The following is a 14,087-nucleotide window of genomic DNA, read 5'->3' as shown; positions in this document are numbered from 1 at the left end:
GCCCCGGAGACAAATCGGTCCCGGCCCTCGAAGGGCGCTGCTCTCGCCTCGGAGCCGGGGCACAGAGAGCCGTGTCCTGTTAGTCAGCGGCGAGGCCCGATGGGTGCAGGTGGGGCTGTTCAGCCCGGAGAAGAGAAGGGTGAGTGGAGACCTGGCAGCACCTTCCAGTATCTGAAGGGGCCTTACAGGGAAGCCAGAGAGGGACTCTTCGTCAGGAAGAGCAGTGACAGGACAGGGGGGAATGGGTACAAAATGAAAGGTGGAAAATTTAAATTAGATATTAGGAAGAAATTCTCTGCTGTGAATATGGCGAGATACTGAAACATTGCCCAGGGAGGCCGTGGATGCCCCATCCCTGGCAGTGTTCAAAACCGTGCTGGATAAGGCCTTGAGCTACCTGGTCTGATGGGAGGTGTCCCTGCTAATGGTATGGGGGTTGGGACTAGATGATCTTTAAGGTAGCTTCCAACCCTTAACGTTCTGTTACTCGATGCAGCAGAAGCTGCCTCTGGTTCCATTCCTGTTTGCAGGGAATGCCAGGTGCTGTCATCCAAGGATTTACAGCTGTCACTCTTCATACTCAACAGAAAATCAGAGGACAGGAGATGGACTGCAATGATTGTCCTGATTCAGGAGAAAGTGTTGATGGATCTTACCCTCAACATATGCCAGTTTTGGCCTTCATTTAGATCAGATATTTGGAAAAAATCCTCTACTTTGAAGGTGGTGAGGCACTGGAACGGGCTGCCCAGAGAAGTTGTGGATGCCCCGTCCCTGGAACTGTTCAAGGTCAGGTCGGGTGGGGCTCTGAACAACCTGGACTAAGGGAATGTGATCCTGCCCATGACATGGGTAGTTGGAACTGGATGATCTTCAAGATGCCCTTCAAAAACAAACCACTCTATGATTCTATGAACTGCCCCTCTTGCATGGCACCTCAGTCATGTATCAAATAGTTTAAAAGGCCAGGAAATGAACATGTGCTTTTGTGAAGCTTTGAGAGCCAAATGTAGGAGTCACGGATCTAACAGCGGTTCCTCACCTAGTGCTACTCACATGGCCCTGGGCCATCCCACGTAGATGTTTCTCAAGTCTCGTGTTACGGAAGAAATGCCCACTCATGCTTGAGGATTTGCAGTCTCTTAGTTCCCATACTCAGTTGCCATCCTTAGGGTTTATTTAAACGTTCCTTGGTGCAAATGAAATTGATTTTTGTCTTGTTCTCAGTGGACACATATAACCATAGTTTGCAGGGATCTATTAACAGATGCTCCCCTCATGCAGTGTGCAGTGGATGCAGGGTGTGCCTGGGTTGGTACTGGCTCATGGACAGCTATGTTTAACCTTTTGCATGCCTCTTTCACACCAGCTTTGACCTTGTTGTCTCAGGTGCCAAATTTATTCCTCAATTTTGATTTAAATCCTGGTTTACCTTCATATCTTTTCAAGCTCGTTACACAGGCGCAATTGTTTCTGCTTCTTTAATGCATCTCTCTATAGTTGCATCTTGCAGATCAGTGATCTCTCAGAGCCCTTAAGCTCTTCCCACCACTTTTTTTTGCAGCTTCTGCCTGCTTTTGTTCCCAACTGCCCACCTCAGCAGTCCTCCACTGCTGGGGCCCTCTCACTGCCATCACATTGGCATAGCATCACTAGTCTGCGTAGAAATGAGTGACAATGTCCATTTCTGTCCAGATAAGCATCTAACACTTTGTGAAGGTTTTTATTTTGCAAATAAAATTAGTAATAGTTGTTTTTTTTCAACTCCAGTTCTACCATCTTCCCGACTCCTGGGCTTCTAACCCCTTGGTCTTTCTGAAACCATGTGCAGGGTATTTTCTGTCACAAATGTAGAATGTGTGTGGTTTACATATATGTGTATACTCTTAATTAAATATGCTACTGTATATTGTTGATAATTTACCCACTGTGATTATTATTTCTGTTTTTAAATAATAACTTGAATAAAAAACTTGAATATAAAAAAAAATGATTAAAAAATATCTTGAATAATAAAATCAATGAACTCAAGCTTTAAGAAACCTAATCTGAGGTGATACTTTAAGATAATTCAAAAATGGTTTAGACAACCATTTTTATGTTGTCAGAAGGAGTTTTAGGTCAGTATTTCTTTACAAGTGTGGTTCTGACTGTCATTTCAATGGAACCACAGTAAAACAACACCTTGAGATTACAGTGGTCTTGGTATGATTATTCTGTTGGCCTTGTGTAAGACCAGAGAGAGGCAGGGATTGCTGTCAGTGCTGCCTGATCACCCCCTACCTCACCTGGAAGGTGACACAAGGGACAGTGGTTAGGATGTTTTGTCAAAAATTAAACCTAGCATGTCTTTTATCTCAGGTAGGCAATAGCTGAAATGTTCTGATTTGAGAGTTGCTGAATACCTGGTAGTTAGGGGTAGAAGAGGTGGGGCTCAGGACTTCTTAAAGTACCCCTCTCTCTAGAGGCTCCCAAGCCTTACAATGTCGATCCTAAATCCTGAGCATCCTCTTCAGTTTCCTGATTCTCCGTAACAGAGCTAGCCTCTCTTTGGAGCTGAAGTGGGTTGACTCAGCCTGTGGCCTGGTTGGAAGTGCCTGATGCAGCTGAGGCATTTTGCATAGTGTAAGCTCAGCTAAAGTTGCAGAGTAAACGTTTTCTTCCAATTAATGTGTTTTTTCACTTTATTTTATTTTTACCCCAATAAGAGAAAGGGCTGCCCTTTGGAGTCATCAGAGCCCATCCCTGCTCTGTGAAACTTCCAATGTAGACTCCACAAAGAAGTGGAGAAAATAAAATGTTGGCTCCACCTGTGGAGGGGGACTGTGTTAGACACACTGGCTGTCAGTGCAGAACTGTTTCATCTTGGGAGCTCTTGGTGAGAGTGGTTTTTATTGGAAGTGATGCACATCCACACACACTGCTCATTTCCTGCTTCAGCACTTGAATTGTTCTACAGTGGATTTAATTGCATTGCTTCCTCCTAGCTTCTTACTGCTATCCTACAGTCAGCTGGTTCACAGCTGAGGAATCCTTTATTCTTATTATGTGTGTCACTGTTCCACAGTCAGCTGCAGAGGATGCACCTGGAGTGCTTCTTCAGAAGTACTTGTGTTGTAAATGCATGAAATTTCATAAGAGTCTGATGGACTGGTGCACTCTGCATTTCCACATGGATCTGTTCTAAGGTTCTGTACTTAACAGCTCTCCTGTGAGAAAAGCAGCTTCTATTCCCTTAATTCCCAGAGCCACAACTGATGCTATTCTTAAGATAGCATCAGTTATTACTTGCATAAGTAACATGCATCTGTCTTTACAGCTTCTGGGTCTTAATTACTCATTCAAGCTTGTGGAAGAGTCAAGAATTAACCCCGGATTTTGTGAGGTCTTTGGCTTTCGGCCCTCATGAAGGACATTGGTAGGTAAAGCAGTGGCAGAGATGACATAAAATGACCATGAGTACTTGGTTCTTTCAAAGTATGTTAAAGCTGTCTCTTGAGCCAGACAATTGCTTGTAAAGAAACCACCTATCATTGTGTCCACGTTTTAACTTCTGTTCTCACCAGCCTCCCTGAGTGTTACAGTGGCCTTCTGTGAGGGTGCTGAGGCACTGGAACAGGTTTCCCAAGAAAGTTGGGAATGCTCCATCACTGGAAGTGTTCAAGGCCAGGCTGGATGGAGGTCTGAGCAGCTTGGTCTAGTGAAAGGCAGGGGGATTGGAACAATATGCTTTAAGGTCCCTTCCAACCCAAACCAGTCTGTGATTCCACGATCTTGGCATGCTTGGTGGAGGAAGCTGATGACATGACTGTAACAATGAACAAAGTAGTTTAGTGCTGTTAATGTAACAGAGGCACTCTGGAATTTCCTGGTAACAATGGAGAGTGGATATTAAGTGGCACTTAAGTAACACTAATTAACAGAATCTTTCACAAAAATTAGTCCCCCCCTCTTTAGCACCACTACTTGTAGTGACAAGGCATTGCTCTACAAAGAACAAGTGCACAATATGGCTGTAGCAATTAAGACAAATTCTATTTTAGATTTTTTTTCAAAGCTTAATGATGGTACCTTATATTTACAAATCAAAACATTCAACTTACTACGTGGTGTCCAACTAATCTGGCACAGGAGTGAATATATCCTAAAAATGTTTGTCAGCAGTCTCAAGGATCTGCTACAGTAAGTCTAAGATGTAATAAGACAGAACGGAATTAGTTTAAGTAATAAATGTTTAATCAAAGAATTTTACATATTATTAACAGCATTCATTTGGCCAAACATCTACATGGTTGTAGTATCCTACTTGTATATAAAGTGGGAATGTATCAAGTATAGACTATGAAAGTGCAAGTAACAATTCAAGGTTAGAGTAATTTTTTTACATTATAAAATTAACAGGTTTACAAAATAGTCTTGCCAAACTTTTATTTTTGAATTGTAAAGTCAATGACTATGGTGTTAAAATAAGTACCAAGAAAATACAAATTTAATAGGCTAATCTCATGCTCATAAGAGTAACACGGAAACAATGGATATACTGCACAACCTAACCAAGTTACAAAAAACCAGAACCCACAAACTTCACTATCTTCACAGAGAGCACTCTTACATATCTTACTGCAAAGACATCTCAATGCAATACACAATCTTTTTGTGAGAATCTTTCTATTCAGAAATTACCATTCAAGGAAGCTATGTGAGTTAAACAACTTTAAGACCAATTCATGATGACAGTTCATGAAGGACCATTTTAGTTGAAGGACTTTATACCTAGAGGTATTTTTCAAAGGCTCAATAATATGTCAGGACTAGGGTGGCTAGGGGAAAGGTTGGAAGATTATTTAGACTATTCTAATTCATTTTCTCTAAAGATGGTTGAAAAATGGACAAGGTTTTTATGGGGTAAGGGTAAAATATTCTTATTTCATTTTTTACTAATATGAACCTCATAACTGCAAGGTTCCAAAGCTGGATTTGCATGAATTAGTTACCAAAACACTCACTTGAACTCACAGTAATCAATACATAAACTTTGCTATCATGACTTGCCTATACACACTCAGTAGTAATAAATTTTTATATCATATCAACAAATCTCTGGTAACAGTTAAGCAAAACTTAAAATGGAGTGTATGTAATTTGCTCATGTTATGAAAAGTTTTGATTATATGTAATTGAAACAGCCATTTGAACAACTTATTCTAGTTGTAATTACATACTGTACCATTGTATCTCACTAACTGTAGATTGATGCTTTTAAGCAAATCTAAAACCAGTATTTTTGTTTTTCACGGTACAACAACTAGGAAAAGGTTTTTTTGTGGTTTGGTTTTTTTTTTTTCAATTTTTTTTCTTACACTAAACAGTAATCACACAGCAAATGAATATTGTGCAATTGAACAAATACCTAGTAGTGTTTTGTATATGCAAAAACACTGACTGAACGTTTAGTTATTTACTGTAAAGGCAAGGCCATGGGTGGTTTTATGGAGGTCTTTGCAATTAATAGCATAGTTACTCCAGAACAAACACTGAATTTGAATTACTTGTTTAACTGTGGCAACTATCCAGTTGGGTTAGGCAAAGGCACCGTAACATGTTGAGCAGGATGTGTTATCTGAACTTTTAATTGTGGGACTGGCTAATATATGAAAATTCTGTATTCCTACATTTTTATAAAATGTTATCATTAAAAGTAATTGCACTATTAGTGCATAAAATGCTTTGTAGAATTATGAAAACAAAGAACTATGATTGCACTTCCATTAAAGTGTCTCTTAAAATACAGCATAGCTATTGCTAACTCACTGTATTTTAATATTTAAAATAACTGTTTAACAGCAGCATTAGGTTTTATTAACTTAAGATACAGGCTACATTTAATTAAATGCAGTCACCATGGCAACATATGCCAGTTAAATTTAGAGAAGCAATGCTACCCAGTGGTTTCTTTCACTGCTATGAATTGTGGGATTAGTTGGATAGAGTAACACTGCACTGTTTCATTAGGCTACTGCCAGTTAACTTTTCACAGTTTGGCACATTTGGACTGTAAATAGACATGAAAAAATCTTTGATTTTAAAGGGAAAGAATATCCCTAAAACTTGTTCCTGGAGCAGTACTACAGAGAAGCATTAAATACCTCCGTTCACACTGCTAACAAAAATGAAAAATGAGTAAGGAAAAATTATGGAAAACAAAACCAAAATGCAAATGAACTGCTAGATGTTATTGTGGTGAAATAATGACTTCTAAAAAATGGAATAAACTATTTCTTAGGAAAACCAACCAAAATAATCAGTGTAAGCCTTTAATCCGTAGTTTCAAGTCAAGGATCATCAACCTAAGGCTAAACAGATGCTGCATTGTATTAGGAATGTGGAATACAACCTACTTATTCCTTTCTCTTGAGAGCAAAAAGGCAAATACTACCTAATTAAATGCAAAGGATATTCCTTGAAAGGTTCACATTATTATGAAGAACTACAATTCAAGAGAACTCCTAAATATCCGTTGTTACGTCAGTGGTTACAACTGAGCTGCAATTATGTGGATCAAAGCCTCCATAATGCTTACTCCACATACTGTACCATCTGTCACCGCCATTCTTTTACTCCAGATTTAGTTTTTATTCATACCAGATGCACATGTTCAGTCCATTCCTTTGAGGTTTGAGGAGTCTGACTTGAACTCTCCCCTGAAGCATCTAGGGTGCTTGTTACCTCCCTGTTATTATCGCCAATTTGTGATACTGTTTCACTTGGAATAATGTTTTCTTCAGAAGTGCTTTCCTCTGTTTGGGTTCCTCTGCCTTCGTTTTTGAGTGCATCCTCAAACAGTGCATGCTCTTCCTGAGGCTCCAGCCCTGTGTCTGTAAGATTTGGTTGCCCTGCTGACCCATCTTCAGTACTGGGTTGCTGTAACTCCTCATCTGTTTCCGTACTTGTTGAGGGGATCAGAGCAATACTCTGTGGGTTCATGTCATGAAACCAGGCCATAATATTTCCAAGTAGATTTTCATTGGTATTGGGATCTTGACTGCTGGATTCAGCATCACTTGATGTTGAGTATAATCCGCTTCTTGTCTCACTGCAGGGGTGTGAATGAAGACGATCGGCTGAGAAGGGATCATTGCCTGCACCCAGTCTCATCAGACTGTCACCGAGTTCCAGCAGCTCAGAGCTGCTCAAAGCACCCCTTGGGTTGTCTATACTTATGGGAGCTGAGTCCAGTCTTGTAGGCAAAGAGGTACCTATTGCTCCTAAAGATGCCTCATTATTTAGAAAGTCTCTAGTTTCTTCATCTATGGCCAAGCCAGATTCTTGTAATGACAGCTGAATAGCTAGCAGGATGTTTGGGTCATCTTCATCCAGAGAACTCAGAGCCTGTGGAAATACATAAGGTTGTTCTCAGCATAAAACTTGCATCTTGTTATATATTTTGGATGAAAAGTAATTTTGGCTCAAATCTGAAATTCATTCATTATTCCTACATGTCCTTTATCAGAATCAATTTTTACCAACAGAGCTGACAACACAATTTAAAAGGTGACTATTGTTATATCAGTGACTGTTTAGCAGTTCTTACCAGTGTGAATGTGTACTTTATTGTCCTAGATTCTCCCTTTCTCATTGAAGAATTAAGAAAATTTGCAGAGACAAAATGATACAGAAAGGCAGAGCAGAGGAGAGCAAGCAAAGCAGAGAGAATGGAGAAGAGATTAGGGGAGATACCTGAAGAGAATCCTGGTTTTCAGAGCGACTGACAGGGGTATAGTCATGAAGCGAAGAGCTGTGCAGAATACCCATAGAAGCTGAACTCACCATGGAGGTGCCATGTCTTCTACTGCTGCCACCCTCCTGAGTGTCTGTTTGGGTAATCAAAACAAAAGCGGTTGAAGAACCAGCGAGGAAGCCCCCTCCACTATTATTTACTGACAGAATCTCTTCCTTCCTTTTGGATTCTAGTTGTGTAATTTTACTCCTTTATTCACTCTGAATGAAATAATCCAAACCACTCCTGCCACAGCAGCTCTTATACGGTGGTGAAACGCCAATCCCACTGTTTTAGGAGTGACTGCCTGGCTCATTTGTGCCTTTCTGCCCTCAATACCCTTCTCTGTGAAAGGATGGGCTATGCCACTGGGAGCATGGGCAGAAGGGGCAAAGTGCTTCTAAGGCACATACATGATATATGGAAAGCTCTGAAAATTACTGCATGTGGACACAAATACAGAATGCATTTACAGGTGGATTACAAACCATGTTTGCCCATTTCTCTGTTCTTTGAAAGACAAAACCTCAACTGTAATGTTAACATTACACTGTAATAACTTTTACTGTAACAATACAGCACAATTAATGAATACTTCAGCAATTACTGACATCGCTGTTTTCTTAAAACAACCAACAAAAAATAGAAGTAAGATGCTGCTTCCAGAAAAAACTGCTCTGTAATAAAAATCAATGTAGATCTTTTGACTTTGGAAAACGGATTTTTCCACTCCAAAACTCAAAATGTGATAGACTGAGATAGAATAATATTCTCTTGTGTGCTTTAACAGTGTGCACTGGCCATCACTACTATATCCAAGTTTTCAGTCAAAATCTAGTCCTTGAACTAACAAGATGGTTTTGCATTTTATTTGTAATAGGGAAGAACCAAAGTTCACAAAAATTTTGATTACTTTTTCTAAAATAAATGATGCATGTGATCCTTTTCCTCAATAAAGGATTTCTCCTTTTGGTTTTAAAGAACAAGCTATGTGTTAAGTTCCTGAGACACAGCAGTGAGAGTTTGTGCAGCGTGGCTAAGAGACTGAGCACACAAACGGGCAGCTCTGCAGAAACAGTGTCACAGTAAGATTTGGATTCAAGCTATTTTTGTACCTTTGCTAAGGTTCTGGCAGAACTGAGCCAGCCCAGACAGACAAGTCACAGAGAGACCTTACGGGACTGCGCTACCAGCCATAGCCCTGCTCGGAAGAGCTCAGGCCAATTTCTTTCCTGGCTGCCTTTTGGAATACAGCAGTTTTGGAATACAGCCTTGTGACTCTCCTCCACAGACCTGTAGACTCTACACGCTGTGCACAACTGGTTCTTTTCATTGCGTGTAAGAGCTGGTGTATGTACGAGTGACCTTCAGAATTTCTTCAGAAAAGCAAACCTGTGCTGGACAGCTGAGGAGTTGTTAGTGGGAAGATCAATGCATTTCTCTTTATGAACAGCAGCAGCCACAGCGAAACCAACAACACTTCTAAGATCACATAAAAAAACTGCAGAGACAAGCCTTTATGTTGTATCCTGGAAAATACAGCAATGTATTTGAAACTTCTTTAAAGTGTATCCACAGAAGAACAAACACTGTGGTCACTACCAGCAATTCCTGAAGCAGGAGGAGAAAAAAGGCAGCTCCAGACAGGTCCGTACCTAATGTACTCTCACTGGGGTCATCAGGGTCTGGAGTATTACTCAGCAGACTGTGCATGTCTCCACGTCGACGCTGTCTGTGCCTCCTCCGATACTGAAATTCAGCATATTCCTGCATAAACCAAAGGTTACAAAACACAGGGCAGCATGCAGTACTATTTTGCTGAGTAACAAGCACCACATTTTTATAAAAAATATGTGATTTTATATGTTCATTATAAAATCACCCACTTTCAGAAAAATGAATTGCAAGTTGGATCATGCAACGCTTAACATAAATAACAAAAAAATTCAAGGTAATCCTAAATCTATAAAACAATGAATTAGCAAAAAAAAATAAAAACAAAACCAACCAACAACTAGATGTACTACCAATATTTTAATACTTGCAATCTCCTTTTTTAACAATTCCAAGAACACATTTCTTGTTTAAAATCTTTGATGCCAAACTTTATATATGCACATATTGACACACTTTTTAATAAATGCATACCCAGTGATTTTAGAACATAAAAACAATTAATGTAAATTAGACCAATAGATTATCTCAGAATCTCTGCTGCCAGCAACTGTCAGTAGAAAATAAAGACTACAGAAAGCTGGCAGACATACACTGGGACTTGATACACTTTTCCCAGCCTCCAGGACACTATGGCTCCAGAACTTCTTAAGCCACATCTGACACTCTTCTACTGGACAGTCTGTGATGGATTTTTATTCCATGAATTACAAGTCTCCTCTAGTTTTGCTTAACTCAAAGCTACTAATGAGCCATACCATACAGATTTGAACTCCTGCAGCCTGTATTTTCTCATACTGTGCATACTTAGTTCATATAGCAATTATGGAAAAGACTCTTGACCACATCAAGCTAACATCCCAAGGGTTAATTATCTTAATACTTAGATACAATTTGCCTAGCTTTCCTAATATGAAGGAACTAATTTTATGCTTGAAAGGAAATTTCCAGGTATCTTTTCTGGTATGTCCAACTGACACTGAACCTGACTGTGTAGGTAGCACCTTGTGTTAATTTCAGTTATTCATTCACACAAGGCAGTAAAACTATGCTCACAGGTACTTGCTCTTCTCTTTAGAAAAGAATACCGTTCTTTATTTCTGTGAGGTCCAAGTAGGGAAATCTGTAATCCAAAGGATTCATTCGGCAAAATGAATTGGGAAAGGTAACAGTACCATTAGTTTTCCTTTCCTATATTAACTCTTCATCATCAACATCTAAAGTACCTAAAACTTAAATCCAGAAGTGTTATTTCTCTTACACAATGACCTTATTAATGTAGATGGTATCATGAGAGTATGTTTTTTTCCATGAACTTTCTCAGACCAAAGACATATGCAAGACAAAAAGAATAGTCACAAAATCGTGAGTGTGGGCAGATTTTTATCCATGAAAATTGTAAGAACATCAAAAAGTAGCTTTATCGGACCAGACAACAGGTCCATTTAGCCCAACATTCTGTCTTCGACAGCAGTTAGTGGTATATGCTTGTTAGTCTATGGAATACCATAAAGAAACAAGGCAAACATGAAGTGACTCTTCTCTAAAATATTCTTCCAGCTTTTAGGGATCTCAGGGGTTTTCTAAATGCGAGGTGGTGCCTCAAACAACAGAAAATCAAGCCTTGATATAGAACAGTATAACTGAATTATTTAAAAAATATATATCATTTTGAACCAGAAAAGGAATCATGGGAAGTGATCACTGAACACAAAGATTTATTCATCATACCAGATCTTAGCAATCATTTGTTTGCAATAAAATAATATATTTTACCAATAGCCATTTAATTTTTGGTTGCTTATTAACCTTTAGAAAGAGATCTTAATCACCACTTATGAAACCTTATTTCTTATTATATAGAACAATTTTCTACGTTGAGCAAAAGAGGTTTTAATTTTGTTGGGTAGGAACATCTTGATTTCACACAGTGTTCTACAACAACCAGCATTCCTTGCTAAAACCAGTTAAGATTTCATTTTCTATAATAATCTGTTATGCATAGTCATTCTAGTACTTATCAGTAAAAGTACAGCTCTACATAAAATACTTTGCAGTGAAATTCACTAAAATAAACAGATGACCATTATTAATTTTACAAAATTCCTTTACCATAGGTGGTTGCAAGTATTCGTGATAGTTACATAGCAAAGAAACCAACTTGCATCACACAGTGCCACATTTAGGCAAATCATAAAAACTCAAGCAGATCATCTAAGCACAGCTGCAATTGAACCTACTGCTAAACAGCTTTTTAACACATTTCTTACCAGCTTCTTCTCATAACCAGTTCCATTGATGATACAGTAAGATCACAATGAGTTTGATGTTATCAGATGTGGGATTATTTCAAAAGAACTAAAGGAACTGGACAGGAGAAGCAGCTGATTTTTTGTAGAGAAGCGAGCCGTGTTCTCACCAGCGTGATGCTCACCAACAATAGCAAAGGAAATATATAGAAAAAGTACATGGAGTTTTCTAGGATGTTTAAAAATGACTAGCTAGAAAGAAAACAGCAAACAAGGAAATGTTGAAATGAAGTTTCCTTTCTGACTGAATGCCTTAATCTAATGTTCTCAAAACATTAAATAAAAATTAAGATGATAAGGGAAAGCTTTACAGGAAGCTTCTCATTTTTTTAGAGCAGAGTCTCAAAAACTACTTACGCTTTCCCATATAAAGATCGTAGAATATTAATTTTTTAAAAAAGTAGCAGAAATTAATGTCATTTGACATTCAAAAATAACCTACACAATTTCATACATTTATTACTTTAAGGTTCTCCAGTGCACAGAGAACAGTTTATATTCAATTTTAAAACTGGTTATGTACTTAGAAAATGATGAATGCAAAGTAAGTGTGTCTAATGCCACCTTAGATAACGACATCCATATTAGAGGCATTGTTTAGAGTCATTGCACAATTAGCTACGAATATATTTCCTTCTATTGTGAAATAAATGAAATGGAAAGCTTAACCAACTTGAAATGCTTTGACTCAAGATAAGGAAGCTTGTCATGCAGATTGTGATCATACCTGTGTTTCTAGCATATGCAGAACTAAATTTTAAAAAATTAAAAAGAAATAGTTTACCTCGGGGGATGCAAATCCTAAATACTCCCAATCCCATGTTCCACCAGCAAAGCTGTAAAATGGAAAGACATACCATCAAATTTAGAAGTAGAATGAATTTGAACAACCTCCAGAGCTTCAAAACCTATTGAAATCTGAAAACTAGTGCGATTGTAGCTCTCTAAACTTAACAAGTCTTCCCTTTTAATTCTTGACTCAAAATTAATTTTGAAACCCTACAGTTAAATGGTTGACTATTCCAGAACTGCCTGATCTGTTTAGCAAATATTTAAGAGATTTTTGAAGTGTACCAGGGATTTAGTGACAATCTTTATGGAAGAAAGTGAAATGGAAATCATGACATTTAATTGTTAATATATCACAAATGGGGAAGCAATTTAGGTTGCAACACACAGAGCAGTGATCCTGAAAAAGAAAAATACATTTTTCCCCAAAGGCTGTAATTCCACAAGGATCAAACGTCCAAGAAAATATCACTATCACAGTGATTTACAACCACCACGCTCAGCATCTACCTCATAGTCAGAGAACAGCAGTGGATTCACCCACTTTGGTAGCTATCAAATGAACTTTTTCTGATTTGTGCAGTGTTTTGGGTGGATTACCTGCGCCTGGGTGCTTCTGGAGAGTCTGCAGGAGCAACACCACGGGCCACAGAGGCCAGGAACTCCTGTCGCTTTTGCTGCACAAGACAAGCTGCTCGGATGATTTTATGGCGAGGCGTCCGAAGGTAAGGCCTGTTCACTTTCTGTGCAAGGTCTTCAGTGACCATTTCTAGGTCTGTCTGCAATAGTTAACAATACAGAAAAAACAGTTTTACAGGGAAATGCAAATCAGGAAGAACTGTTCTCCATAAATACTGAGCAGAATGATATCCATTTTCCTGAAAATACCTTATGAAATACCAAAATACCCCAAAATATCTGCCCCAGAGCCTACTCTTTTACTGACCTACATTCTGTCCTCCAGCTTGGAGCAGGATTTCCCTGCACTCTGAAATATTGAGCATCCTCAAGAGACCTAAGGGACAGGAAAGGAGGCAGCAGTCCCAGGTACTCCCCCAATTTTGCCTCCTCTCAGATGTCAGGCACGTCAGAAGGGAAAGAAAGAAAAGAGAAGCTAGAGAAGGAGATGAAGGCTGAAGCTAAAATGTTACCCTCAGAAAGCAGATTGACAGGAAATTTTCTAATTTCTCCCTTCCATCTGTCCTTATCCTTTTCCTTTGCAAAGTGATATAAAAAATATGCTACTTTTCCAAACTTGGTTATAAATACAAAACAGGTATGTCAGTTTTTTACTACAAAAACGGCAGAAAGACACTAATAATTAATATAAAAAAAATAAAGTCCCATTAGGAAAGTAAAATATATCCATGTATTACCTGCATAAGTTCAAATATTTCTTTCTTTGTGCTTTTAGGCTCCAAAAAGAATCCATATGGATAAGAACACTTAAGAATGCGGCGAGTTTTTAGAAGCTCTTGCACTGCATCTTCAATGAATGTGGTATCAGGACAGCCTCCCTCAGCTGCAATATGAAACAA

At 38.7% G+C, this 14,087-nt stretch overlaps 1 protein-coding gene and 1 long non-coding RNA gene across 5 annotated transcripts in view; one reads left to right on the top strand and one right to left on the bottom strand.

Annotated features, from left to right (window-relative positions):
* Positions 1-4,214: 4,214 nt before the first annotated feature.
* ANKIB1 (ankyrin repeat and IBR domain containing 1) overlaps positions 4,215-14,087 on the bottom strand; it is an 80,185-nt gene continuing 70,312 nt past the window's right edge. For 2 of the 4 annotated variants that reach the window (XM_008629902.2, XM_017729284.1), the window contains exons 15-20: positions 13,926-14,071; positions 13,150-13,328; positions 12,545-12,596; positions 9,433-9,544; positions 7,738-7,871; positions 4,215-7,389 (exon numbers count right to left, since the gene is read on the bottom strand). In XM_008629902.2, the coding sequence (XP_008628124.1) occupies positions 6,637-7,389; positions 7,738-7,871; positions 9,433-9,544; positions 12,545-12,596; positions 13,150-13,328; positions 13,926-14,071 (1,376 nt within the window). In that variant the 3' untranslated portion in view covers positions 4,215-6,636. The remainder of the gene's footprint in view (positions 7,390-7,737; positions 7,872-9,432; positions 9,545-12,544; positions 12,597-13,149; positions 13,329-13,925; positions 14,072-14,087) is intronic. The other 2 variants (XM_008629903.2, XM_017729283.1) reach the window with 2 other exon arrangements.
* Positions 9,286-14,050, top strand: LOC108445445. Its single transcript, XR_001860297.1, has 3 exons — positions 9,286-9,424; positions 13,133-13,274; positions 13,964-14,050. It is a non-coding gene; the product is annotated as an uncharacterized LOC108445445 (long non-coding RNA).

Source organism: Corvus brachyrhynchos, unplaced genomic scaffold, assembly GCF_000691975.1.
Source record: "Corvus brachyrhynchos isolate BGI_N302 unplaced genomic scaffold, ASM69197v1 scaffold142, whole genome shotgun sequence".
Classification (NCBI taxonomy): domain Eukaryota; kingdom Metazoa; phylum Chordata; class Aves; order Passeriformes; family Corvidae; genus Corvus; species Corvus brachyrhynchos.
The sequence above is the reverse complement of the archived record's forward strand: the minus strand, read 5'-3'. Positions and strand labels throughout refer to the sequence as shown.